Below are 25,889 nucleotides of genomic sequence, written 5' to 3'. Positions count from 1 at the left end.
GTTCGACGTACTGTGCGTTCAGAGATGCTCTTCTGCCTACCTTGGTTGTAACGGGTGGCGATTTGAGTCACAGTCTGCCCATTCTCCTCAGACCTCTGGCATCAACAAGGCATTTCCGCCCACAGAACTGCCGCTCACTGGATGTTTTTTCTTTTTTGGACCATTCTCTGTAAACCCTAGAGATGGTTGTGCCTGAAAATCCCAGTAGATCAGCAGTTTCTGAAATACTCAGACCAGCCCTTCTGGCACCAACAACCATGCCACATTCAAAGGCACTCAAATCACCTTTCTTAATTTTTCACACACCTATATAACGGTACCTGTTCACATAATAAGTATTGCACCTGGAAGAGCGCACAAAAGTGGCGCGATCTCTGGTTACATGCGACACTTCACTTCCGGTTCCAGAGCGAGGCTAGGCCCGCTCAAATGGAACGCACGCCACAGCCATTTGCGGCATAAGGCCTCAGAACGAGGTGTAGTTAGCTGAAATGGAACGCAAGCTTGTCATGGAAAATGCTTCATGCTCTTCAGTTCGAATTTTCGACGCAGCTCGAATGTCTTTAAGGTGCTCTTGTATTCTGATCCTCAGTTCCTTAGTGGTCATACCAATGTACTTGAGCCCACATGTATGTGTCAGTTGGTACACCATGCCAGGATGTACTGCAGTTGATGAAATGAACCACCTGAAATGACTTGGTCCCTGCGAAATCAGAAAAAGTATTTTTATTATCAATTTACAGATGGACCAATATCCACATGGAAAGGACTTTTGGTTCTTTTGACCCGAAAATATAGGCTTTTGGATATAGTGACTCCTCACCATCATGTCACCAACTGATTTAGCCACCAATTGTTGCCGTGGTGGAAGGTGGCTGCTTAAATCTGACAGATCCGTCAGATCGGCCAAAAACACTTCATTATTCCCTCTATCCTGCGCCATTGGGAGTTGTAAGGTATAATCAATCTCACCTGGTTGTCAGTAGGGCGACAAGGTTTGATCTTAAGAAGAAGGTTCCGATCCTCTTTTTTAGCCCTTGTGTATGCCCTCTCAATATCAACAGTGAAATAGCCCCTTAATATAAATCATTGTTTAAGGGTACATGGCACACGTGTTCAATCTGGTTGTCAAAAGGTTCCTGAAGTATTCCACCCATCTGCAAGACATTCTAAAAATGGCCAGGACACTGTGCATGCACTTCACCCATTCTTACAAAGTCAAGCACACCCTCCTCGAGCTGCAGCGGCAGAACGGCCTCCCCCAACATAGGCTGACATGTATCCACCCGTTGGATTTCCAGCCTCCATATGTTAGACTGCCAGTATGAACAGAGAAAAGCCGTTAATGATTTTTGATAATGCAATCGGACAGGAGTACTCCCCTGTGTAACTTTGATGTCAGCCACTGGCAGCTCATGCGTGACACCTGCCATTTGCTCAGGCCCTTTGAAGAGGCCACGTTATTTGTCAGTCACCAGGACTGCAGGGTGAATAATGTCATTCCACTGCTTCATATCCTGGAACAGATGCTGCAAAATCTGTCTTGTCAGGGCACTGGAGAAGTGTCGACTACATCTCATGGCCACATGAGTCCGGTGGGGGCTGAACTGGAGGAGGAGGACATAAGAGCACAAGCAGAGGCTTTGCCTAACTAGTAACAGACGAATATTCAACATCCAGCATAGGGATGACTTTTGGCTCTCCACCTTCTTGGACCTTTGCTTCCAGTCCAAAATGGTGCCTTTTTTCCAGCTGCTGAGAGGAAGGAACAACTGGCGTACTATAGAGATATACTTTGCAGATAGTTGGCCGCTGCCTATGTGCGCCATTGTCCATCTTCTGTTAGGTCTGACCAGGGGATTCCTGGCAGTCATCGCTCACGTACTACTGTCACGGCTGCTGTGGGGAGATGGGGGGGGGGGTAGCAGCAGTAGCAGCTCCATCAGCAGCAGCAGCAGCCTGGAGTCCTTAATGAGCAGCTTCCTCAACTGCCTATTGAGTAGGGTAGCCACCACCAGCAGCAGGACATGGAGCAGACCTTGCACCAGGTGGTGGCCTACTTGGACAGGACTGTACCACCCCAGGTAGAGGCTCCCCTGGATCCCCAGTAGGGCAACCAAACTTGATGTGTGGCTGCAACTTGAAGAGTTTGCAGTAGAGAGGCTGTCCTACCCGCCCAGTAATGTGGCATCACAGCGGGTGCTCAGTGCGGCAGGGTCGATCGTTACCCCAAGGAGAACCCGTTTGTAATGTGAACAGACTGACATTTATCAAGATGAATCAGGCGTGAATCGAACAGGATTTCAGCACACCAATGCATCAGATTAGATCAGCCATGATGTTTTCCCCAAACGTTGAGAAATTAGTCTGGCTTCTAACTACCTGCCTCAGCCACTATTCTTATGCTACCACCCACCTGATTCCACACATCAGCTGCCAGTTGCTCCATCTGCCTCCCGCCATCTTGACCAGGGACTGGAATTGTCACCCACCTGTGCCACTTTCTGACCTCCTGCTGCTGCTGCCACCACCTCCACACTTTGTCATTGTGCCACACTGTGGCCTACCATGTTGTTGCCACCACCAGAATTTGTCATTGCGCCACTCTCTGACCTCATGCTGCTGCTGCCACCTACACACTGTGTCATTGTGGCCACTGTGGCCTACCATGTTGCTGCCACCACCAGAATTTGTCATTGTGCCAATATCTGGCCTGCTGCCGCCCACCTACACACACTATGATTGTGCCACTCTCTAACCTCCTGCTACTGCCGCCACCACTCTGTCATTGTGGCCTAACATGTTGCTACCACCACCAGAATTAGTTATTGAGCCACTCTCTAACCTCATGCTGCTGCCACCACCTCTGTCATTGTGCCACACTATGGCCTGTGACTGTACTGGGGGGAGAAGCCCTGTGACTGTACTGGGGGGGAGAAGCCCTGTGACTGTACTGGGGGGGAGGCCCTGTGACTGTAGTGGGGGAGAGGCCCTGTGACTGTAGTGGGGGAGAGGCCCTGTGACTGTACTGGGGGGGAGGCCCTGAGACTGTACTGGAGGGGGGGAGGCCCTGTGACTGTACTGGGGGGAGGCCATGTGACTGTATTGGGGGGAGGCCCTATGACTGTACTGGGGGGGGAGGCCCTGTGACTATACTAGGGGGGAGGCCCTGTGACTGTACTGGGGTGGGGGGGAGGCCCTGTGTCTGTACAGGGGTGAGGAGAGAGGTGAGGACCTGTGACTGTACTGGGGGGGGGGGTGAGGACCTGTGACTGTACTGGGGGTGGGGGCCCTGTGTCTGTACGGGGGTGAGGAGGGGGGTGAGGACCTGTGACTGTACTGGCCATGATAAGGATACTGGCTACAGAGGGGTCATCATTGGAAAATTGCCTACTTATGGATACTGATATTCTGTTTATGAAGTGAGGAGCCTAAAATCGACAGAAAAAGGGACTGGCGGCTTAGAATCTGCCATGAAGGGCTAGGTCATAGAAGAAGATGAAAGTAAGATTTAGAGCAAGTCCTGGTATTACCCCTAAACTCACAATTCTGCAGCATCTCTCATGTGCTGTGACTGCTATGAGGAGAAAATAAGACTTTTACTTAACCCCTCAAGGACTTGACTCTTTTTGGTTTTTGTGATCCTGTTTTTTGCTCCCCACCTTCAAAAATCTATAAATTCTTTAGTTTTCCATGTACAGAGCTGTGTGACGGCTTGTATTCTTGGTAACAAATTTCACTTCATAGTGATGGTATATAATATTCCATGCCTTTTGGGCTTGAATTTTATGGCTTTCACTGTGTTCCCCAAATGTCATATCTACTTTATTCTTTGGGTAGATACGATCAAGGGGATAACAAATTTGTATAGGTTTTATAATGTTTTCATACATTTACAAAAATTAACACCTCCATTTACAAAAATTCTTCATTTTGCCATCTTCTGGTGCTAATAACTTTTTCGGTGTATGTGTGTGTGTGGTGTCAGCCATCTCTGTCCTCCCTCTCCAGACGTGCGCCGTACTGTTAGGGCGGACGTCAGAAAGGGGTTAAAGAGCTACAGCCACTCTACAGAGCAATACATGGGCTGACATGATGTCAGATCTGTTTTGTCCGGTGACTATTGCTGCACAGAGCTTTATCCACCCATATTGTTGTTACTGTGATAATACTCTGCATAACCCCCTTTGTAGACATAGTATATGACCGCTATATAGTCACGGTTTGCTGCAATGGACATCTTTTTTTAGCACCCTTTAGATGTTGTTCTTAGGTTTGTGTCTCATTTTAACAAGTTAGTGGATTTACAACCACCCATATATCACCTGTGTTGTTCTAACTAAGCTTTTTTCTGTTTGTATGGAGCATATTCTGGTGCTGTAATTCTGATATATAGTGAACTTGGCTGAATGCTGCAGTTATGTACTGGGCTTGGTTCTGGTCCTGTATCTAATGTTAGATGATTCTAATAAATCCGCCAGAATGTGTTTTACACTTCAATTAGGAGTAGTCAGGTATTCTCTCATTACATGAAGGGTGGGCCCCCCAAAACATTTTCTCTGGTGGGCCCAAGGTACTCAAGTCCGACACTGTGCCTGTGTAAAAACAATGCAAAACACATGGTGGTAGCAACCAATTGCATGCATTTCAGTTGAAACACATATCCCTTTGGGACAAGTTCCTTCTTGTACTGATTGACTAGCATTTCTAATGTAGCCGATGGGTTTACAATAGTTTGGGGCCCATAACCTTTATACAGCCCAGGGCATACAGTTGTCTTAATCTGCCCGTGTTTATATGATTTATGGCAGAGGTGATCAGCTAAAATAGAAAAATAATGCTTGACTGAAGTTACCTATGTTCTTTTGATGTGCCCTTAATCTTTCCTACTTCTTTACCGGTATGGTTCCTTTTAGAGGTGGCACCCCTCATAGTCACTATTGCAGTTTAAAGTTGTAGTTAATATTGCACGAATAACCAGAAGAGGCAACCAGTTGGGACTGGGCCCAGGAGCCTAAAGGTACTTATAGAATGCCTTCCCCAGATCAAAGGTGTACAGTATACATTAGATTTGGGAGCTTGGTTCAGATTTCCTATTGAGGCCTAGCAACTTCAACTTTTTCCTTATCCTTCTTTTATCTGGTATCTGGAGAGTCGGGAGGCAGCCATGGTTAGCCAGGCCCAACAAACTTGGTAGGTGTTGCCCATATTAAACTAAAGTAAATGAACGGCTTAATAGTATAGACCCTTTTCCTCTGCATGTTAGTTAATCACAGCATTTGGTAAGCATTTATATTTCAAATAAAAACATTAATACATCTCCAAAGCTAACAGCATCTATGATACAGAGTGGATAAAGAGATTCTAAATAGCAGATAAAAATACATTTATCTTTCTTTCTCTGAATCTCAGTTTCAACAGAAGTTATATAGACCTCATGAAATCACAAATTCTGTACATAAACTGCCAAGTAGGCAAGTAGGCACAACACTGCAAATTCATCATCCATTGCTTGATGAAGTGAGAGTGTGTCAAGTAAACATAATTAATAATTATTGATTTGTGAAGTGATTGATGTTATACACAATGGGGGTCATTTACTAAAGGCCCGATTCGCGTTTTCCCGACGTGTTACCCGAATATTTCCGATTTGCGCCGATTGTACCTGAATTGCCCCGGGATTGTGGCGCACGTGATCGGATTGTGGCGCATCGGCGCCGGCATGCGCGCAACGGAAATCTGGGGGCGTGGCCGAATGAAAACCCGACGTATTCGGAAAAACCGCCGCATTTAAAAACCAAAAAAGTGTCGCTTGGGGAGCGCTTACCTTCACCTGGTCCGAGGTGGTGCATTCCGGCGCGATGAGATGACTTTCAGCGCAGCAGCGCCACCTGGTGGACGGCGGAAGAACTACATTCATAAATCCCGGCCGGACCCGAATGCAGAGCAGAGAGCGCGCCGCTGGATCGCGTCTGGACCGGGTAAGTAAATGTGCCCCAATGTGTTTCCCGGGTGAGTGTTTTGTTTGACAATTTGCTCGAATAAGTACACACCAGTAACTCTGTCTGATTTATATCTGGCTTGTAATGGGGTGTTTAGACCGATATGCCTAATATGTGTAGATATTCACTTGTAATTACTTTTTGAACATTTTATCATTTCCTTATATTTTCAGGATTTAATGATGATGGATTACGCTAGTGTCTATCAGTTGTGATGGTTTTTTAATGCAATATCTGTGTGCACTGATTGTCACCTTGACCATGGGAAACCCTAAAGCTTCCCATATATCTTCAATAGCTCTGTTCAGCTGGTAACTAGCCTCACTGAAGTAAGGAGAAAGGCACAGACCTTTGGTCTGGCTTATTTCCCTTTAGGACAAAAGTATTGAACATTACAATTTTATGGGAAGAAATTATGAAGTCACTTTGGCCTGACTTATGGAATAATTTGCACCAAAAACACTAAGGGTCCGTCGGACGCATTTCCATCGGGTGTGAATTTTTCCAATTTGCCCTGAATTGCACAGGGGTTTTTGGCGCACGCGATCGAATTGTGGCGCATCGGCGCCGGCTTTCATGTGACACAAATCGAGGTTGTTGCCGTCGGACAACCCGACTGACTGATTCGGACAAACCGCAGAATTTAACTATCAAAATTGTGTCGCAAGATCAGCACTCACATACACCAGGAAGAAGATGGTGAACTCCGACGGACCTGAGCAGGGAAGCGACACATGCAGGAAATTGGACGCACAATTTAAGTGAATCGTTTGCAGCTCCGATTCAACGGACAATCCGGATCGGCGCCGTCAATGGGACAGGTAATTAAATGTGCCCCTTTGTGTCACATTTTTCAAGGCTTTCATAACCTTTCTGCACAATTTTTTTATTTACAAAAATGTTTAACTTTAAAATATTGTAATGATAATCCCTATCAATATAATCTGGAATATAGAAGTAAAATAATAGCACCTGTAGGGATCTTCCCAGGGGATGGTGTGTTAGGACACAGTTCACAGCAGACGTAGATGTATAAAAGATAAACTTGGCGTTTATTTTTAGCATAAACAGTCCAGCAAACGTAAATACAGCAACACCGTGCTTTTAAAAAAATTCAAACAAAAGACCTACCCGTCTGGGCGCTTACTAACAGGTTGTCTCACCTATCTGACACTCACAAACACAGCGTCTTTAGCCTGGATATCGCAGGGTGAGTTTTAGCTCCCGCAGTGGCTGCCTTCGCAACTTCCTCCAAACCCACATAGGCTGTTTCGTGGCTGAGAGGGGGAGGGGGAGGACCTGTAAGCTTTGGAAAGCTTTTACCTTCACAGGCTGATTAGGAGCAGAGCTCACCTGATCCAAAACCCGAACTGGATCGAGGGGAGGGAGTGGCAAGTCCCACTACCAAACCTACCTGCCACTCCCTGTAAATCCAGGCCCGACAAGATTAAACAACAACTCAGCAGCATAATACTGCTGAGCAACAGGTCAATCCTGGACTTACCATCTCACACTACGTAGCAACCTAGGTGAGATGTACACCCCCTCGAGCACTTCTCCAGTGAGATGTCTACACACCCTTGAACTTTTATATAAACCAGAATAGCCTTAACAATTGGCTTGACTCTGCCTCTCATGGACCCATCCATTCAAGCATACCAGTGACACTTTTCTAATGTTTGTTAGAAACTTACCTGACCAAATTTAATCTACCACAAGTTGTCATTGAGTGGAAAGTTGGCAATGGTTATATACAATTTCTTAAGACATGAAGAGATATTTTTAGTAAAGATTGGCTCAATTTTGTGTGATTATTTACTTCTGTTTCTTTAGTTCAACCCCTTCCCATGATGCCCTTTTTTGTTTCAATTTTTTTGCTAATCCAAACCTTTTTTATTTTTCTGTGTACAGAGCTTGATAAGGGCTTAATTTTTGCATTACAAATTATACTTTTTATTGGCTATAGAAAAAAGAGAGAATATTGGAGCAACACTTGTATAGGTTAATCACGGATGCAAGCCTTCAAAAGCAGCTGATCCAGACACTTTAACCCCTTAACGCTGAAGCCACTTTTCACCTTCCTGACACGGCCCATTTTTTAAAATCTGACATGTGTCTATTTAAGTGGAACGCTTTAACATATCCAGTTGATTTTAAAATTGTTTTTTCGTGACACATTGTACTTCATTTTGGTCGAGAAATTTAATCAATATGTTTAGTATTTATTTATGAAATAAATGGAAATTTGCCAAAAATTTTGAAAAAAACAATGTTTTCAAAATTCAAAATGTTCTACTTTTTGGAAAGTTAGTCATATCACTAAAATAACTTGATAACTAACATTTTCCATATCTCTGCTTTAACTTGGCAACATTTTTCAAACATCTTTTCCTTTTTTTAGGATGCTAGGAGGCTTATAACTTTAGGTGCAATTTTTCAGATTTTCACGAAAATCATCAAAACCTACTTTTGGAGGGTCAGTTTAGGTAGAAGTGACTTTATAAGGCCTACATGATAGAAAACCCCCACAAATGACACCATTTTAGAAACTACACCCCTCGAAATATTCAAAACAACCTTTGGGAATTTTTCTAACCCTATGAGCGTTTCATGAGGGTGAAAGATAAATGAAAGTGAAATTACAGAAATGTAATTTTATCTTACAATAGATTCATTGAACACTAAAATTTGCACCTTCACAATGGGTTAAAAAGGAAAATCCATTTTACCATGTTTAGGGCAATTCCTCCTGAGCATGCCAATACCCATTTTTTCACTGTACCCTGCTGTACGGGCACAGGGGGCACTTGGAATGGAAAGAGCGTTGTTTCGTTTTTGCAGGGCAAATATGGCTGAAAAAGTTTTCATGTGTCAGGATGCATTTGGAGAGCCATAATGGTACCAAAACAGAGGAAAGCCCCAACAAGAGACACCATTCTGGAAAGTACACCCCTTGGAGAGTTTAGCAAGGTGTAATTTGTGTATTTGCCCCAACAGGTGTTTGATTCAATTAGGCCCCAAAATGGAAAAAAGGTGAAAATGTTCTCAAAAAAGTCACTTTTACCCCAAATTTTTGTAAGCCACAAGGGATAAAAGATGAAACAACCCCCATAAATGTGTAAAACAATTTCTCCTAAGCACAGAACTGCACCACTTTTGCATATAAAGTGTTGTATGGGTACACAGTAGGGTTCAGAAGGGAAGGAGGGGCTTTGGCCTTTTAGAAGCCAGATTTGACAATCATCCATTACATGTGTCAGGATGCATTTGGAGAGCCCTAGTGGTACCAAAACAGAGGGGAACCCCAACAAATGTCACCATTTTGGAAAGTGCACCAAAATTTAGCAAGGTGTAATATGTGTATTTTCCCCCACAGGTGTTTGCTTTAATTAGGTCCCTAAAAGGAAAAATATGAACATTTTCCCAAAAAAGTCACTTTTACGGCTAATTTTTGTATCCCATAAGGCATTAAAGATAAAACAACCCCAAAAAATGTGTACTAGCATTTCTCCCGAGTATAAAATTGCCCCACACATGCAAATAAAATGTTGTATGGGTACGCAGTGAAGCTCAGAAGGGAAAGAGGGGCGTTGGCCTTTTAGAAGCCAAATTTGACAAACATCCTTTACATGTGTCAGGATGCATTTAGAGAGCCGTAGTGGTACCAAAACAGAGGGGAACCCCAACAAGTGTCACCATTTTGGAAAGCACACCCCTTAGAGAATTTAGTAAGGTGTAATATGAGTATTTGTCCATAAAGGTGTTTGATTTAATTAGGGCTTAAATAGGACAAAGGTGAACATTTTCTTATAAAGGTCATTGTACCCCTAATTTTTTATAGCCACAAGGGATAAAAAAAATGTAATAACCCCCCAAAATTTGTAAACCTATTTCTCTTGAGTGTAGAAGTACCTCACATGTGTATATAAAATGTTGTATGGGCGCACAGTAAAAGGAAAGGGGGAGGTTTGCCTTTTAGAAGCCAAATTTGACAGAAATGTTTGACATGCATTTGGAGAACCCTAGTGGTATAAAACAGATAAGAATCCAAAAAGTGACCCTAATTTTTGAATGCACACCCCTTAGAGAATTTTGCAATATGTAATATATGTATTTGCCCCTACAGGTGAATGATCCAATTAGGCCCTAAACATTAAAAAGGTCAAAACTTTCCTATAAATGTCACTTTACTCCTAATTTTTGTAAGCCACAAGGGATAATATATTAAATAACCCTGAAAAAGGTGTAAAACTATTTCTCCCGAGTGTAGAATTACCCCACATGTGCATATAAAATGCTTTATGGGCGCACAGTAGAGGAAAAGAGGGGTGTTTGTCTTTTAGAGGCCAAATTTGCAAGAAATCCTTCACATGTGTCAGGATACATTTGGAGAGCCGTAGTGGTACCAAAGCGGAGGAAAACCCGAAAAGTGACCCTAATTGTTGAATGTACACCCCTTGGGGAATATAGCAAGTGTATTATGTGGTGTAGTGTAATACACATGGTGAAATGAGCATTTTGAACATATAGGTGGTTTCCAAATACGATGTGCAATGGAGTCCAAGATGGAAATTGCAATTATTTCTGGAACGTTCAGTGCCCGTTATGTGGCGCCCCTTATGAAATAATGGAGGGGTATAGGGAGCAACGTGACCTACCAGTTGTTACAATTATTCATTTTACTGAATTCACAACAGGTTGGGCGTGAATTGTGAATGTGTTGCTTATGAGGTGGTAGAATAGACCAGGGGACCAACTAAACTTTTGTCACACTTGGAGTTGTCGCAGGTCTCTTAGTAGTATGTAGTGTCCATCCTAACTCCTCTTTTGGAACAGACTCTGTATTGAGTCCTACCTTTAGAAGCAGCAGAATTTACCGGGAAAATGCTGCCCTGACAAAATACAGGAACATCTAAACCAGAGATACTGGGGCCCGTCCTTCTGAAAAATGATACGGCAGGACCTGCACATTGGAACAGCCCATAAGAGTTGTACAGCGTAATCTGTACAATGTACACGGCCAGCACTTTTGTACCATATCTTCGTTTTTCGTAGGGAAATTATCGCCAAGTGTTGCTCTTATTCACCCTAGCGATGCCCATTGTGACGAATATTGCTGCTTTTAGCTGGACCAAATCGACCAGCCAATAGCGGCAAACATGGACAGAGGGGGGCAACAAAACCCCTCTGAACCACAAGGCACAATTGGTGGCTGTCAGGAATAGCCGCCAATCTGCCCCGATCACCGTGTCTACAGACATGGTGATCGGTATTACTGACGTCATAAGTAAATTCGCTGCTATTGGCTAGTCTGAATTGATGAGCCAATAGCAGCGATAATAAACTGGGGGTGTGTGGGGGGGACATAACCCTTCTGGTCCATGGGGCAGGATGGATGGCTGTCAGGAGCAGCCGCCATCTTGCCCCGATCACTGTGTCTGAACCGTGTTGGCAAGTCACTACCCGCTGCACCGTTCTATTACAACGCGCGTTGGGAATAGGCTATACAATCTTTATTTTTTAAGCAATTTAGACAAATAAGGGCTTATTTTTTGCGAGACGAGATGCACTGTAAAAAAACCTTTATTTTAGAGGGTGTTTAGCTTATCGAAGCAATTTTATTAACTTTTTTCGTGTGGAGGAAAATAAAATCAGCAATTCTTGTTTTAGATTTTTAGCATTTTTTTGGGGGGGTGTTCGCTGTAGCATAACAATAATATATTATCTTTATTCTACGGATCACTACGATTACGGTGATACCTCATTTATATAGTTTTATTTATATTTGTCCAATTTTATTGAAGGGAAACTAGAATAGAAAAAATTGCATTTGTTTTAGTATTGCCAGCGGCATAACTATAGTATTTTTTGGTTGACTGAGCTGCTTGTGAGCTTATTTGTTCTTTTCAGTGGTATCATTTTGGCGCTTGTAACTTTTTCGGATCACTTTTTAGAACATTTTTTGTAAAGCAATTTGATAAAAAGTTTTCATTTTTGGCAAGTTTTTGTTTTTTTTTTTTTACCATGTTCACCTAGAGGGTCCAATTATGATTAGGATTTATTGTACAGATTGTTACGGACGCGGCGATACCAAATAAGTGGTTTTTTTTAGTGATTTAGTGGTTTTTTTATACTTTATTACTTGTGTACAGGGAAATGTGGTGTTTGGGGGGACTTTCACTTTCTTTTATTATTTATTTTTATTTTAAAAAACCTTTATTTATTGTTTTAACTTTTTTTTTTACAGTTAATGACATCTAAGCTTGAACAAGTGATCTTCTGATCACTTGTTCAAGCTATTTTACAGGTTACACAGTGCAATACATGCTGCGCATGCCCAGTGTCTTACAGCCGGGTCCTGTACTTTTTATTGGCTGTAATTTAAAATGCTGTGTAGTGGGAAGTAGGAAAATAAAATTCCAAATGCAGTGATCCTGAAGAAAAAAACCTCCCCTTTATACTTTTACCAAATGTATATAGGTTTTATTACTAGGTATTAACCTCCTGCATCCGATATATTGGAAGCTTAGCGCTGTGATTTAGCGCTCAGCATCTGATATATGGAACGCAGAGCTGATGAGCTTGAGATCGGAGCTGGTGCAGCAACGGAATACAGTGGGTGTCAGCTATAACTAACAGCTGACACCACAGTGTAACACCCACGGTCGTAATGAGCTTGTTTTACCCTTTAAATGCCACGGTTAGCGTGACCGCTGCATTTAATTTCCCTCCCCATTGATCCCCTCCCCCCCTCCCCACACACACACGGTCTTTGGAGGGCGCTGATCGCTGTCATGGCAGTGTTCTCAAGCAGTACCTGTAAGATCCCCGTCTGTGATCTTAAAGGCACAGTGTCAGGTTGACACAGCTATTCCTTGCAATACATCAAATGATTGCTTGTTCATGACCCATGGTGAAAGAAAAAATAAAGTAAAAAAAAAGGTTCATAAAAATGCTTATAAGCCTCATAAACATATAAAGAGACATGTAATGCAAAAAAACCCCTAACTCATAACTCAAACTCCACAAATACAGCATCACCGCAGCCATAACAACCCGTAGAATTAAAAAAGATCATTATTGAACCCGTATCCAAAAATTATGGTTTTTACCTATTTCATCCCACAAAAAATGCAATAAAAAGTGATCAAAAAACATATGTAATCCAGAATGATACTGATAAAGTACTCCATACTATTCTTTACGGTGAAAGCTGGATTTTCTGGAGAGTGACAATCCTCAGAAGTCCAGGGGAGGAGGAAACCCTAAAGCTAAGAGAAGACCAAATGCCAAAAGAAAATACAAAAACCAGAAGTCTTCGCAGTTTCACCGTAAAGAAAGAAGTTTTTGCAAGATATGATGACAATCACATTGATACATTGTCGGACTGTACGGCTATTGATTACTTTTTTGTTGCAGAATTGAAAAATGTGACGTTTGAGACTTTTGGGTGATATTTCCATCACAGAGATCACCACCAGGAACAACCATTTTCATTTATTTGTCTTATAAAAAGACTGGTAAGGCTATGACGCCACAGGGAGCAATGATCACAGCCAAGATGGAAATGCTCATGCACTTCCGGCAGTTGCATACCGCCAGCAGCTTTGCAGAAAACACCCAGTCATTCCCCTCTCGCCATGTACTATTAATTGGAACCAGAATGTTTGAGCTTAAATTGTAATAATGGAGTTATAAATACTACAGTATGGCAGTATATGTACACGATCTGTTTCAATGTGCCAATGGCTAATAAAGACCTAGGGCTTTTATGACGACATATCGTTGCTCCCCAACGACAATTACGGTGAGCAGTGATCTCAGCCAAAACAGGGCTGCCCAGGAGAGTGGCTGTTACATCCCGCCAGCAGCTTTAACGCTTGGTGCCAGAACACCTCTGTACTGGTAGAATGAATATTAAATTATTTCCATTGGCTTTTGCGGGTATTGTGGCCATTCTAGGCAGATCGAGTTTTACCTACATATAGATGATGCTTGTTATTGCAATCCTCTGATGATGATGATTGATTGAAAAAGTAAGTGTCAGCTTATTATGAGGTTTAGGATGTTAGGTAAAAACAAATCTATACATCTATATACCTTTCTCATTCCATTTAACAAAATGATGCAACAAATATTGTTCATCTCCACATAATAAGCCTCACTTAAAAAAAGGTCAGTAAAGATTCAGAATCATGCAAGACTTGTTTTGCTAGACAGCAGTGAGTAAAGCTGTGCCACATTCCCTCATGCAGAAAAAAACATTGTAGTGATATTAATACATCCTGCGTTAATAAGCCATCTATAATGATTGTGGTTTGGTATCCTACAGAGATCCAGTTAAGTGAAAAGCTTACTGTTGAATACAAATACTACATCAATGCTCTGGAATAGAATGTATTTTTTTTTAACACTCAGAAATCACATAAGATGGAGATGCTCATGCAAGATATTACCTGTGTTGTGACTATTATAACCTTATGTAACATTGTATAGCATTGAAAGAGGCCTACACATTGACATTGAATCAAAAACATTCTCTATCAAGGTCTTCATTTCGACAAAAAGGCCTCAGATCTATATTGTTTTTTCTACAGAAACATTTAAATTTTTTAGACGTCCATCAAAAGAAAGGCATTCACAGAATAGACAGATGTTATATTGATATCTGCATGCTTAACATTGAGATGCCAAGGTTTTCTAGACTCCTCTGTAGCTGATTCCTCAGCTGTTCCGAATTCCTAAGGTACATTCCTGTTTACTGTAAGCCTAACTGAACATAGCTACTCATGTCAATCCATCATCCGGCAATCAATACTCACCCATCTCTGTCTTAAATATCAAGCGAGGAGATGAAAAAATAAAAAAACCACAGATGTCTACAGACACGATCTGTCCCTTCCAGCTTGCAAGCTGCGAGTAAGGCATAGATTTTTATATCTCTCTTTTGCTCACTCTTGGTTTCCCTCTCCCTCCCTTTCCCTTTTCAATGACCCAGCTCCTCAAATGCATTTAATACTCCCTAATTATTTAATCCCTGACAACAGCTTACATGACAAGCCAGGAATTATCATGAGAGGTAATGTAAACATAGAAATAACAGGGCAGCAGGGTCATGAGATGCTTTACAAGCACTCTATTTCTCTATTTCACTATGAATTTTATTTTCGCTCAGTGAGCGAGTTATCATTTAGCTAGACACGTTTACAATGGGAATCCTTCCTCTGTTCTCATGCCGCACTATAAATAGATTTCCTTTAAGAGGGGATTGCTACAGTGAAGAAAAGATATGTGGGTGAGAAAAAATATCTGGTGATTTTTAACGACTACACAGCAATTTGTGAATTGTACAGGTTTCATAATGGATGTCTTACTGGAATGATCATTTTGACATATACCTGTCACTGAAGTTAAGTTCACTGCATGTTTATTTCACATTAAGAAAATATGCTGGAAACATCCACTTCCAGGTGGAAAGTTAAATTGGTATCATAACAGGCATTCTTCATTGTTCTCCATGTGATCCAGAATCACTTAATGTATGTGATGTTGCTTTAATGGATGTATTAAAATGAAAAGAGAATATATTTTCTTCTTCCCACTTTCCACCACTGTGCCTGTGCCTCCTGCCTCTGGTGATGTCACATAACCAACTTATAACCAATGTAGCCTTTTACCAGCTACATGTCACGGTTTACACAGATACAGGAAACCATGTACCATGGAGCAGCAAGAGCTAGCAAATCAAGGAAGGAAAAACTGTCCTTTACTCTTTAACTAAGCTAGTCCCTGCCTGCAGCTGATGGTCAGCTTCCCCGGACTAGCTGCGGACCCAAAAACTTCTCCCCCTCTAAACATGAAGACCTATCCAGAAAGTAGGGGAAGGGCTTAAGAATACTAGGGTCTGGAATGCTAAATTTGGGCCCTACTAGTGACTAGAGTGCTGCAAGTAACTTGGAGAACTAGCAATCCCATCATGCACACAAACAAACAAACTAATGAACACAGGAAGGAGGGCAATAGGGAGGACAGGGATATAGGGCAACAACTAGAGCAGGTCCACGAGGCACTTACAATTACATAAACACAAACAAATGGGGAACAGACAGGAAAGTGGTGAGAGCGTACAAGACAACAGGTAAACTTCAGAATCTCTCACCACAGACAAAGTAACAAGCTACCAGGAATTAAAGATGCTCCAACAGAACAGAGCCAGGGATAAGTTGCAGATACAACAATACCTAGCAAAGACTAAATGACAAAACCAGTCTTAAATGGAGCCTGGGCACTGCTGTTAGGATAATACAAATTAACAAAGCTGTCTACCCATGGGCAGATATGACTAGAGTTCTTCAAAATGGACCCTGAAGCCATGACTTCACATTAACTAGACTAGACTAGAATGTTAAAAGGGCATCCAGAAGAGTAGTGTCATAAACATAAGCACCCTTGCTAGCTGAGAGGTATGAGGGGGAAGCTAAATGCTGGCTTTTTTCCCTTCTCTTAAAGTCATGTGGCTGGTGACAGCGTAAACCCAGAGAACCCCAAGTTCCTGAGGTAGCTCAAATAACCTCACTATTAAAATACAGATACCACTGGATCCTCCCCTACAGTTATAGTGATGTACTAGACCTTGATGGGTTGCAAGATCAGAAGATATCTTTCAGATATTGTGGGATACTGTAAAATAATTGTCTCTGGTTACAGCTGTGTGAGAAAAATCCTTGCTACTGGAAGTTCTGCTAAATTAAAATAAAATGTCACCATGATTGCATTCTAGCAGATTAACATATGGCAGGCATAGACTGGGATAATGTTCTTAAAGACAAAAGCCACCCCCCCCCCCAAAAAAAAAATTGGGACTACTTCTCATATATTCTAAAAAAGTCGTGTGAGAAACACATACCATATGGGAAAAAGCATAAGAGGAACAAGAAAAAGCCAACGTGGCTAACTAGCCTAGTACGGAAAGCAATAAGCGAGAAAGATAAGGCGTTTAAGGTGCTAAAACGTGAAGGTAGCTGTGAGGCATTAAAGGATTATAGAGAGAAAAATAAATCCTGTAAAAAGCAGATAAAGGCAGCAAAAATAGAGACTAAGAGAAATATTGCCAGGGAGAGCAAAAATAATCCCAAATTATTTTTCAAGTATATTAATGATAAAAAACTAAAAACGGAATAACATGGGGGCCATGGTGGAAGGAGATGAGGAAAGGGCCAATCTACTGAATGTCGCCTTCTCGACTGTCTTAACCCAGGAAAATCACCTGGTGGAAGACACAATGGGGCACATTTACTTACCCGGTCCTGTCGCGATCCAGTGGCGCGTTCTCAGACGAGGATTCGGGTCTTCCGGCCACTCACTAAGGTTGTGCGCCCGATGTTGTGTCGAGGTCCGCCAAAGTTCTCCAACCTATCCCCGGTGCATGTGAGTGATAGATTTTGCGACACTATTTGGTTTTTAGATTCCGTGGTTTTTACGAATCCAATGGGTTTTTCGATGACCATGCCCCCTTATTTCTGTCGCACAAAATCCGGCGTGTTTGCGCCAAAATCCGTTCACGTGCATCGGGAGCGCGCGGCCATGGCAGGAATTCAGGAGCGTGGACTCGGAGGAAGCCGGCGTGGGACCTGGAGGGGATCGCCGTGGAGTCCGGAGCCAGGTGAGGTGAGTATGGACCTCGGGGAGTGGGGACCGTGGCTGCACACATGGATCGCAGGGTCACCCGTGACAATAACCCAGCGTCAGCATGGGTTTATGAGAGATCGGTCCTGTCAGACTAATCTGATTGGTTTCTATGAGGAGGTAAGTTCCTGACTGGTTTCTATGAGGAGGTAGGTTCCAGACTGGACCTGGGGGATGCTGTAGATGTTGTATATCTGGACTTTTCAAAGGCATTTGACACCGTGCCGCATAAAAGGTTGGTATATAAAATGAGACTGCTGTGACTAGGGGAAAATTTTTGTATTTGGGTAAGTATTTGGCTAAGTGATAGAAAACAGAGGGTTGTCATTAATGGCACATTCTCAGATTGGGTTGACGTTACCAGTGGAGTGCCACAGGGGTCAGTATTGGGGCCACTTTTTTTAAAATATTTTTATTAATGACCTTGTAGTGGGTTTACACAGTCAAGTTCAATATTTGCAGATGATACTAAGCTGTGTAATGTAATAAATACTTAGGTCGATAGTTTAGCATTACAGAGGGATTTGTGGAAGCTTGAGGAGTGGGCAGAGAAATGGTTGATGAGGTTTAATGTAGAAAAAATTTAAAGTTATGCACTTGGGCCATGGAAACAAAAAGTATAATTATGTTCTAAACAGTCAGTTACTTGGTAAAACTGGAGCTGAAAAGGACTTGGAGGTATTGGTGGATGGTAAACTTAATTTTAGTGACCAGAGCCAGGCGGCTGCTGCTAAAGCAAATAAAATTATGTGATGTATCAAGAGAGGAATAGATTCTCATGATAAAGACAATGAGGGTCATTTACTAAGGGCCCGATTCGCGGTTTCCCTAAGTGTTACCCGAATATTTCCGATTTGCGCCGATTTCCCCTGAATTGCCCCAGGATTTTGGCGCACGCAATCGGATTGTGGCGACGGAAATTGGGGGGCGTGGCCAAACGAAAACCTGACGGATTCGGAAAAACCGCAGCGTTTCGGGGAACGTCAGCGCAGCAGCGCCACCTGGTGGACGTCGGAGGAACTGCCTTAATAAATCCCGGCCGGACCCGAATCCAGCGCAGAGAAAGCGCCGCTGGATCGCGAATGGACCGGGTACGTAAATCTGCCCCATAGTTTTGCCATTATACAAATCACTGGTCAGACCACACATGGAATATTGTGTACAGTTTTGGGCACCAGTGTATAAAAAGGACAAAGAAGAGCTGGAACGGGCGCAGAGGAGAGCAACCAAGATTATTATGGGAATGGGGGGGATTGGAATACAATGACAGATTACAAAATTTGGGATTATTCAGTTTAGAAAAAAGACGACTGAGGGGAGACCTCATTACAATGTACCTGAACGGATAGTACAAGGAACTCTCCAAAAATCTTTTTATACCTAGGCCTGTGACCAGGACAAGGGGGCATCCTCTACGCCTAGAGGAGAGGCGATTTACCAGTACCATAGACAAAGGTTCTTTACTGTTGTTATGGCGGACTCTATGTACATGTTCAAAAGATGCCTGGATGCCTTTCTGGAGAGAAAAATTGGGATATGGGGATAAAACATTTATTTAATTCTTAACCCCTTCCCGACATTTGACGTAATAGTACTGCATCGCGGGTGGTGCGTTCCCGCAAAATGCAGTACTATCACGTCAAACTTTTGGCCCCAGCTCCTGAACGGAGACGGGGCCAGAAGCTGCGGCTGTTGGTTATATATTATAGCCGACACCTGCCTCGCGCTGACCGCGGCGTGTTAGGGGCATTTAAAGTGAATAGGACCCCCCCGCTGCGCTTACCGGGGGGGTCCGCTGCTCCGATTGCAGCCCCGGGACTACCAGTGCCCCGGGCTGCACGATCCTCCTCCGGCTGCCGGGTCCCTGCCTTCTGACAGGACCCGGCTGTAACACACTGAGCATGCGCAGCATCTGTATTACACTATGTAATGTGAAGAAGAGCTTGAACAAGCGATCAGTGGATCGCTTGTTCAAGCTAACCTGTAAAAGTAAATTAAAAAAGTTAAAAACATTACATAAAAACATTTTTTAATAAAAAGAATTAATTAAATAAAGTTAAAGTCCCCTAAACAAAAATATTCCCTATACACATGCAATAAAGTCAAAAAAACACAAAATCGCCAAAAAAACACACATATTTGGTATTGCCGCGTCCGTAACAATCCGTACAATAACTCAGAAACATTATTGGACCTGCTTGGTGAACACCGTAAAAACAAAACCCAAAAAACACGCCAAATATTTACATTTTTCATAAAATCTCTACACAAAAATGTTCTACAAAGTGATCAAAAAAAGTTACGTGCGCCAATATGGTAAAATTGAAAAGAAAAACTCAACACGTAAACAATAAGCCCTAAACTAGCTCTGTCAACCAAAAAATATTAAAGTTATGTCTCCGAAAAGATGGTGATGCAAAAACAAATGAGATTTCCTCTATATTAGTTTTTATCCAGTAAAATTGTGAAAATAAATGAAAAGCTATATAAATGAGGTATCACCGTAATCGTAGTGATCTGTAGAATAAAGATAATATAGTATTTTTAGTGTACGGTGTACGACCCCGAAAAAAATACCAAAAGAAAGTAAACCAAAATTGACAATTTTCTTTTCACCCATACATGCAAGAGTTAATAAAATCTCATCAATAACTAATGATCCACTAAAATGAAGTATTTGTAAAGTGCATCTCATGTCGCAAAAAATTAGCCCTTATATGTCCAAATTGCCAAAAAATTAAAGATTGTATAGCCAATAAAAAGGACAATGCATAACCGGCTCTGAATGGCGCAGCTTCCCTTCAATGCCCAGGTGTGTGCCCATACAGCAGGTTACCACCACATATGGGGTATTGTTATACACGGGAGGGATTGGGTATTAAATTTTGTGGAGCGTTTTGGTATTTGATCCACTGAGAATTTGTACATTTTTTGAAAAACAGTAAGATAGAAGACAGGTGAGATCTGAACTGGTAGTGTCCCAGTCAGGATGCAATCACCAAACCAATAATTCATCCAAAATACAGAAATTACTTATTAGCAGGATGTGTACATTAAAATATAACTTTTATTCTTTATCAAGTAAAAATATTCTCAAAAGGTAAAGTGCAATATCAGCTCGCCAGTCACCAGAACTGGGTAAAAAGAGCCACAAAGACTTAAATCAAATACATATGTTTCATTGGTTCAAATGTAAACATAAGCAACAGGGACCAGCAATAGAGTAATTAAATTGGATCTCACCAGTCTTGTGTGCGATGGTTCTTGATCCAAGGAGATATTCCAGGAACATAGGGCCTAGTAATCCCTACACTTGTGTAATCGCCTGGTGTCCCCGTTGCTCCTGTCCTAACAAGGACAGTCCCAAAGCTGTCCCTAATAGCAGCTATTAATCCCTACTTACTGAGTGTTATATGCTCCCTACGCGTTTCATGTATCATAGGATACAATCATCAGGGGATAGATCAATTCATTGGTCCCCATCTGCTGCTGTAGCTGTTAATGTTGTGCTGAGCTAGACAGGGATCAGAGAGGGAATAAGCACGAGCGTGGCTCGTGTGCTTGATTTGCAAGAATATAGACAGGCAGTGGCTCCTATATTCACTAGCGGTCCAGTGTGGTGACTAGACTGTGTGGCGTGGGCGCCATATTTAGTGTGCTCACCGTATTTGAAGCTGATAACATCCACCCTCGTTATGGGTCACGCTCCTGATTGGCCGGGATCGCGATCGCGTCACAAAGTGGGAGGAGTCACCTAATGGCTGGACTCCGTGAGAGGGGGCTGTACTTCCCCATGACATCACATGAAGTCCGCCTATCACGCTCCCTTCCCTGCTAATGGGCGTAACTAGAGGTATGTCCTTACAGCAAAAGAGGGAAAGGGGGGCGTGCTGTATTCTATCACCATGGAGATTGTATTGCATTGTCCGGCTGTTCATTCACTAAGTGTGTTATGCCAAGCAATGCCTGTACAAGCTCCTTGTTTAAGCTGACCATCGATCATAACAGATATATAGATTGACATATAAAATTGATTTTTAGCTGATAATATACAACAAAATTACACAGAGAAGACTATGCATAGAGGACAGTGGGTTATTCACTGGAGTGTCGACAGGTAAGTCCTCGAGCAGAGAAAAATATATACATGGCTCTTGTGTTATCCTTCAAAACGCTGTGGAACAATTAGAGCCTATGAAACGTGCCACATATTTATGGAGAGTAATACAGTTCAGATATTCTACAAGAAACACCCAAAGTTTTGCATCTCATTCAATCCCCTTGGGGCTACTGTGTCCAACAGGAAGATCCATCTAGTCTCCTGTTGCAGGACCAATTTGTCCCAGTTGCCCCCCCTTGGGGGTCTTTTAATCAATTGGATCCCATGGAAGCGAATTTTATCTGCATCACCACTATGGACCGTGTTCACATGGCGGGCCAGTGGTGTGTCCCTCTTGTGTGTTATATCTCCCAAGTGTGCTCCAATTCTCCTCCTAAATTCGCAAATCGTTTTCCCGACATATTCGATTCCACACTCACAGACCACTCTGTAGACCACTCCCTCTGATCTACAATTAATGAATTGTTTTATGGTGTATACATTACCTGTTACTGAGGATGTGAAAGACTTACATCTACTCATGTATGGGCAGGCTATGCAGCCACTACACTGAAAATTTCCTGTCATTTTGCTTTTTTCTAGCCAGGTGGGGTCACGGTACTCGGTATAGTGGCTATGACCCAACCTATCCTTCAATGATCGACCCTTTTTATATGTGATTGTGGGGTATATACTGATGACATCCCGCAGATCGGGGTCCATCACCAGTATATCCAATCCAATCCGATCCCGGCCAATCAGGAGCGTGACCCATAACGAGGGTGGATGTTATCAGCTTCAAATACGGTGAGCACACTAAATATGGCGCCCACGCCACACAGTCTAGTCACCACACTGGACCGCTAGTGAATATAGGAGCCACTGCCTGTCTATATTCTTGCAAATCAAGCACACGAGCCACGCTCGTGCTTATTCCCTCTCTGATCCCTGTATAGCTCAGCACAACATTAACAGCTACAGCAGCAGATGGGGACCAATGAATTGATCTATCCCCTGATGATTGTATCCTATGATACATGAAACGCGTAGGGAGCATATAACACTCAGTAAGTAGGGATTAATAGCTGCTATTAGGGACAGCTTTGGGACTGTCCTTGTTAGGACAGGAGCAACGGGGACACCAGGCGATTACACAAGTGTAGGGATTACTAGGCCCTATGTTCCTGGAATATCTCCTTGGATCAAGAACCATCGCACACAAGACTGGTGAGATCCAATTTAATTACTCTATTGCTGGTCCCTGATAAAATGTCAGTAATCAATATCTTGCTTATGTTTACATTTGAACCAATGAAACATATGTATTTGATTTAAGTCTTTGTGGCTCTTTTTACCCAGTTCTGGTGACTGGCGAGCTGATATTGCACTTTACCTTTTGAGAATATTTTTACTTGATAAAGAATAAAAGTTATATTTTAATGTACACATCCTGCTAATAAGTAGTTTTTTGAAAAACACATTCATTTAGCCAAAAAAAAATTTACTTTCAAAATTGCATCCTATTTTGTTTTAACCCCTGTAAAACAATCATACACTTCATAAAAGTTGTTTTACGTACGTTGAGGGGTGTAGTTTCTATAATGGACTAATTTATGGGGTTTTACTTTTATTTAGGCCTCTCAAAGTGATTTGAAACCTGAGCAGGTCCCTCAATAGCAGGATTTTGCGTTTTTTATGAAAATGTAAAAAACCACACCTATTGTTCAAAGCCCCATAGCATCCTTCAAATATAAGAGCATGCATAAAATACCATGTCCACATAAAATAGACATTCGGTGAATGTTAGTTATTAAGTTTTTTTGCGGTTATGACTATGTATGGAAAAAGTAGAACATTTTGAAGTTCGAAAATCAAGAATTTTTCCAAATTTTCACCAAATATCCGATATCATAAATAAATGCAAAACATACCACCAAAATTTTTCAACTAACATGAAGTACAAAGTGTCACGAGAAAACAATTTTAAAATCACTTGGATATGTTAAATCATTCCGAAGTTATAACCACTTATAGTGACACAGGGCAGATTTGAAAAAATGGGCCGTGTCAGGAAGGTGAAAAGAGGTTTGGCGTTAAGGGGTTAAAGGTTGGACTTGATGGACTTGCGTCTTTTTAAGGCCTTATATACTATGATACTATGATCCAATTGATGATACAGTTGGAAAACGTAGAGGCTACATACAGCAATATAGTTGCAGTGTAAATAGATACATTAGCTGTAATTACCACTGTGGAATTCACGGTCTGCAGGCAGAAACTGTAGTAGGCCCCAAATGGGGTTGGGTGGGTAGAATGAACTTATGTTATCAACATCGCTTGCACCACCAATCACAGAGAACAGTTGCTCTTTGAATGTCATAATTAGAGGGCTATTTTCAATAAAAGGAGTGAGAAAGTGAAAACATAATAAGGCTGATGCCATGATCTCGATGTTTAGCAGATTTCGGGCCACATTTATCACTCGTTTTTTCTGTTGTTTTTGCGCCTTTTCATTCAGGCGCACCGTTTTTGCGCCATTTTTGCGATTAAACGCCAAACTAGCCACGCAGCAAAAATAAGCAGCTTTCCCTCATCTATCTTACCAATCCAGATGTTTTGCTGCGCCTAATGATATTCATCACTTGCAACGTTTTCATTTAGGCGCAAAAACGGGCGCAAAAACACTCCAGCCCGAAGGTGGCGTTATCTGAGAAGAAAGCACTGAGCCCCTTTGCAGAAGAGCTCATTTCTAGCAGCAGAGCTCAGCCAGAAACTGGAACATATAATACAGTGATGGCTAACCTATGGCACTAGTGCCAGAGGTGGCACTCAGAGCCCTTTCTGTGGGCACTCAGGCCATCACCAGAGATGACTCCAGGTATCTTCCTGCAGTCCCAGACAGCCCAGGACTTGCTGTGCACAGAGCTATTTTAAAGTGACAGCTCTACCTGGGACTATTTTCTGCTTTATTGGTGTCCTCAGGTGCTGGTATCAATGAAAACTGTGACAGAGCAGGGAGTATAAATCACAAATTAAATTTCTGTGTTGGCACTTTGCGATAAATAAGCGGTGTCTTTGTTGTAGTTTGGGCACTCGGTCTCTAAAAGGTTTGCCATCACTGATATAATAGATACATTAGATACATTACAGACAGGAGCTGCAGACTCTGTTTACAGTTCATCACCTTCTATTTACAAAACATTCTGCAAAACGCTGAGCTCACAGCAAGAGAGAAGAGAACTTTGCACAAGTTTGCAGAAGCTTGCAGATACTACAAACAAGTAATTCTGCACAGTATCACCAGTGTGTCTGAGGGGGATATTGTTCAGAATTACAGGGGTGCAGCAGGAGACCAGCACTGGGGGATCCCCTCCAGGAGAAGCCACTGCTGAGGAGGTCACTGGGTGCATGGTGTCACACACCTGGGTGCTGCTGTGAGTGTTATCATCATTCTGGGCTGTGGGAGAAGCAGAGAGGAGCTTGTAGCAGGATTACATGTAAGTGCCCGAATCTAATATTGCGCCTAAACTGCGCCAAAATTGCGCCTAAACTGTGTTAAAGTAAAGTGATTAATAAGAGGCAGAAAATATACTTATCACAGATGGTTGTAGCTTGTGATAATTCTGGCAAAACAGTGCGCCAGAATTTAGGCGCAACTACTACACTTAGGCGCACAAAAGTGATAAATGTGGCCCTTCATATTATAACGTTAAAAATGTTGCATCAAACTGGTTAGTGACTGAGCTATGTTCTTTGTTTGCACTACAGAATTGGGATAGTCTTTGGTAATTGGCTTCCATTGGACCTTCTAAATGCTTTGAAAGAGCAATTATTTGTATACACATAGAGAAATGTCTATAAAGTTAATGTTATACTATGTCTTTATCTGTCCATGCGCCCTTTTTACAATAAAATAGAGTAAAGTAAGGGCCGTTCCACACTTGCGAGTGTGATGTGATGAATTTGCATCACACTCGCAACGCATGCTGCTCGGATCGCACAGCCCGAACGCTGCATACTGGGACTAAACTCAGTGGGGCAGACTTAATTACCCAGTCCATTCGCGATCCAGCGGCGGGTTCTGTCGAGGATTCGGGTCTTCC

General features: G+C 42.3%; 1 protein-coding gene across 9 annotated transcripts in view; it reads right to left on the bottom strand.

Annotated features, from left to right (window-relative positions):
* The window catches only part of LOC140106485 (rap1 GTPase-GDP dissociation stimulator 1-A-like), a 416,700-nt gene that overhangs the window by 236,690 nt on the left and 154,121 nt on the right, over positions 1–25,889 (bottom strand). For 4 of the 9 annotated variants that reach the window (XM_072130946.1, XM_072130943.1, XM_072130945.1 and 1 more), the window contains exon 1: positions 14,825–14,973. The exons of 1 other annotated variant lie outside the window; for it this stretch is intronic. In XM_072130946.1, coding sequence (XP_071987047.1) covers positions 14,825–14,930 — 106 coding nt within the window. In that variant the 5' untranslated portion in view covers positions 14,931–14,973. Of the gene's footprint in view, positions 1–14,824; positions 14,974–25,889 lie in introns of those variants that run through there. 4 more of the 9 variants (XM_072130948.1, XM_072130949.1, XM_072130950.1 and 1 more) reach the window with 2 other exon arrangements.

Source organism: Engystomops pustulosus, chromosome 11 (assembly GCF_040894005.1).
Source record: "Engystomops pustulosus chromosome 11, aEngPut4.maternal, whole genome shotgun sequence".
NCBI lineage: Eukaryota > Metazoa > Chordata > Amphibia > Anura > Leptodactylidae > Engystomops > Engystomops pustulosus.
Note: the sequence above shows the minus strand (reverse complement) of the source record. Positions and strands in the feature narration are given on the sequence as shown.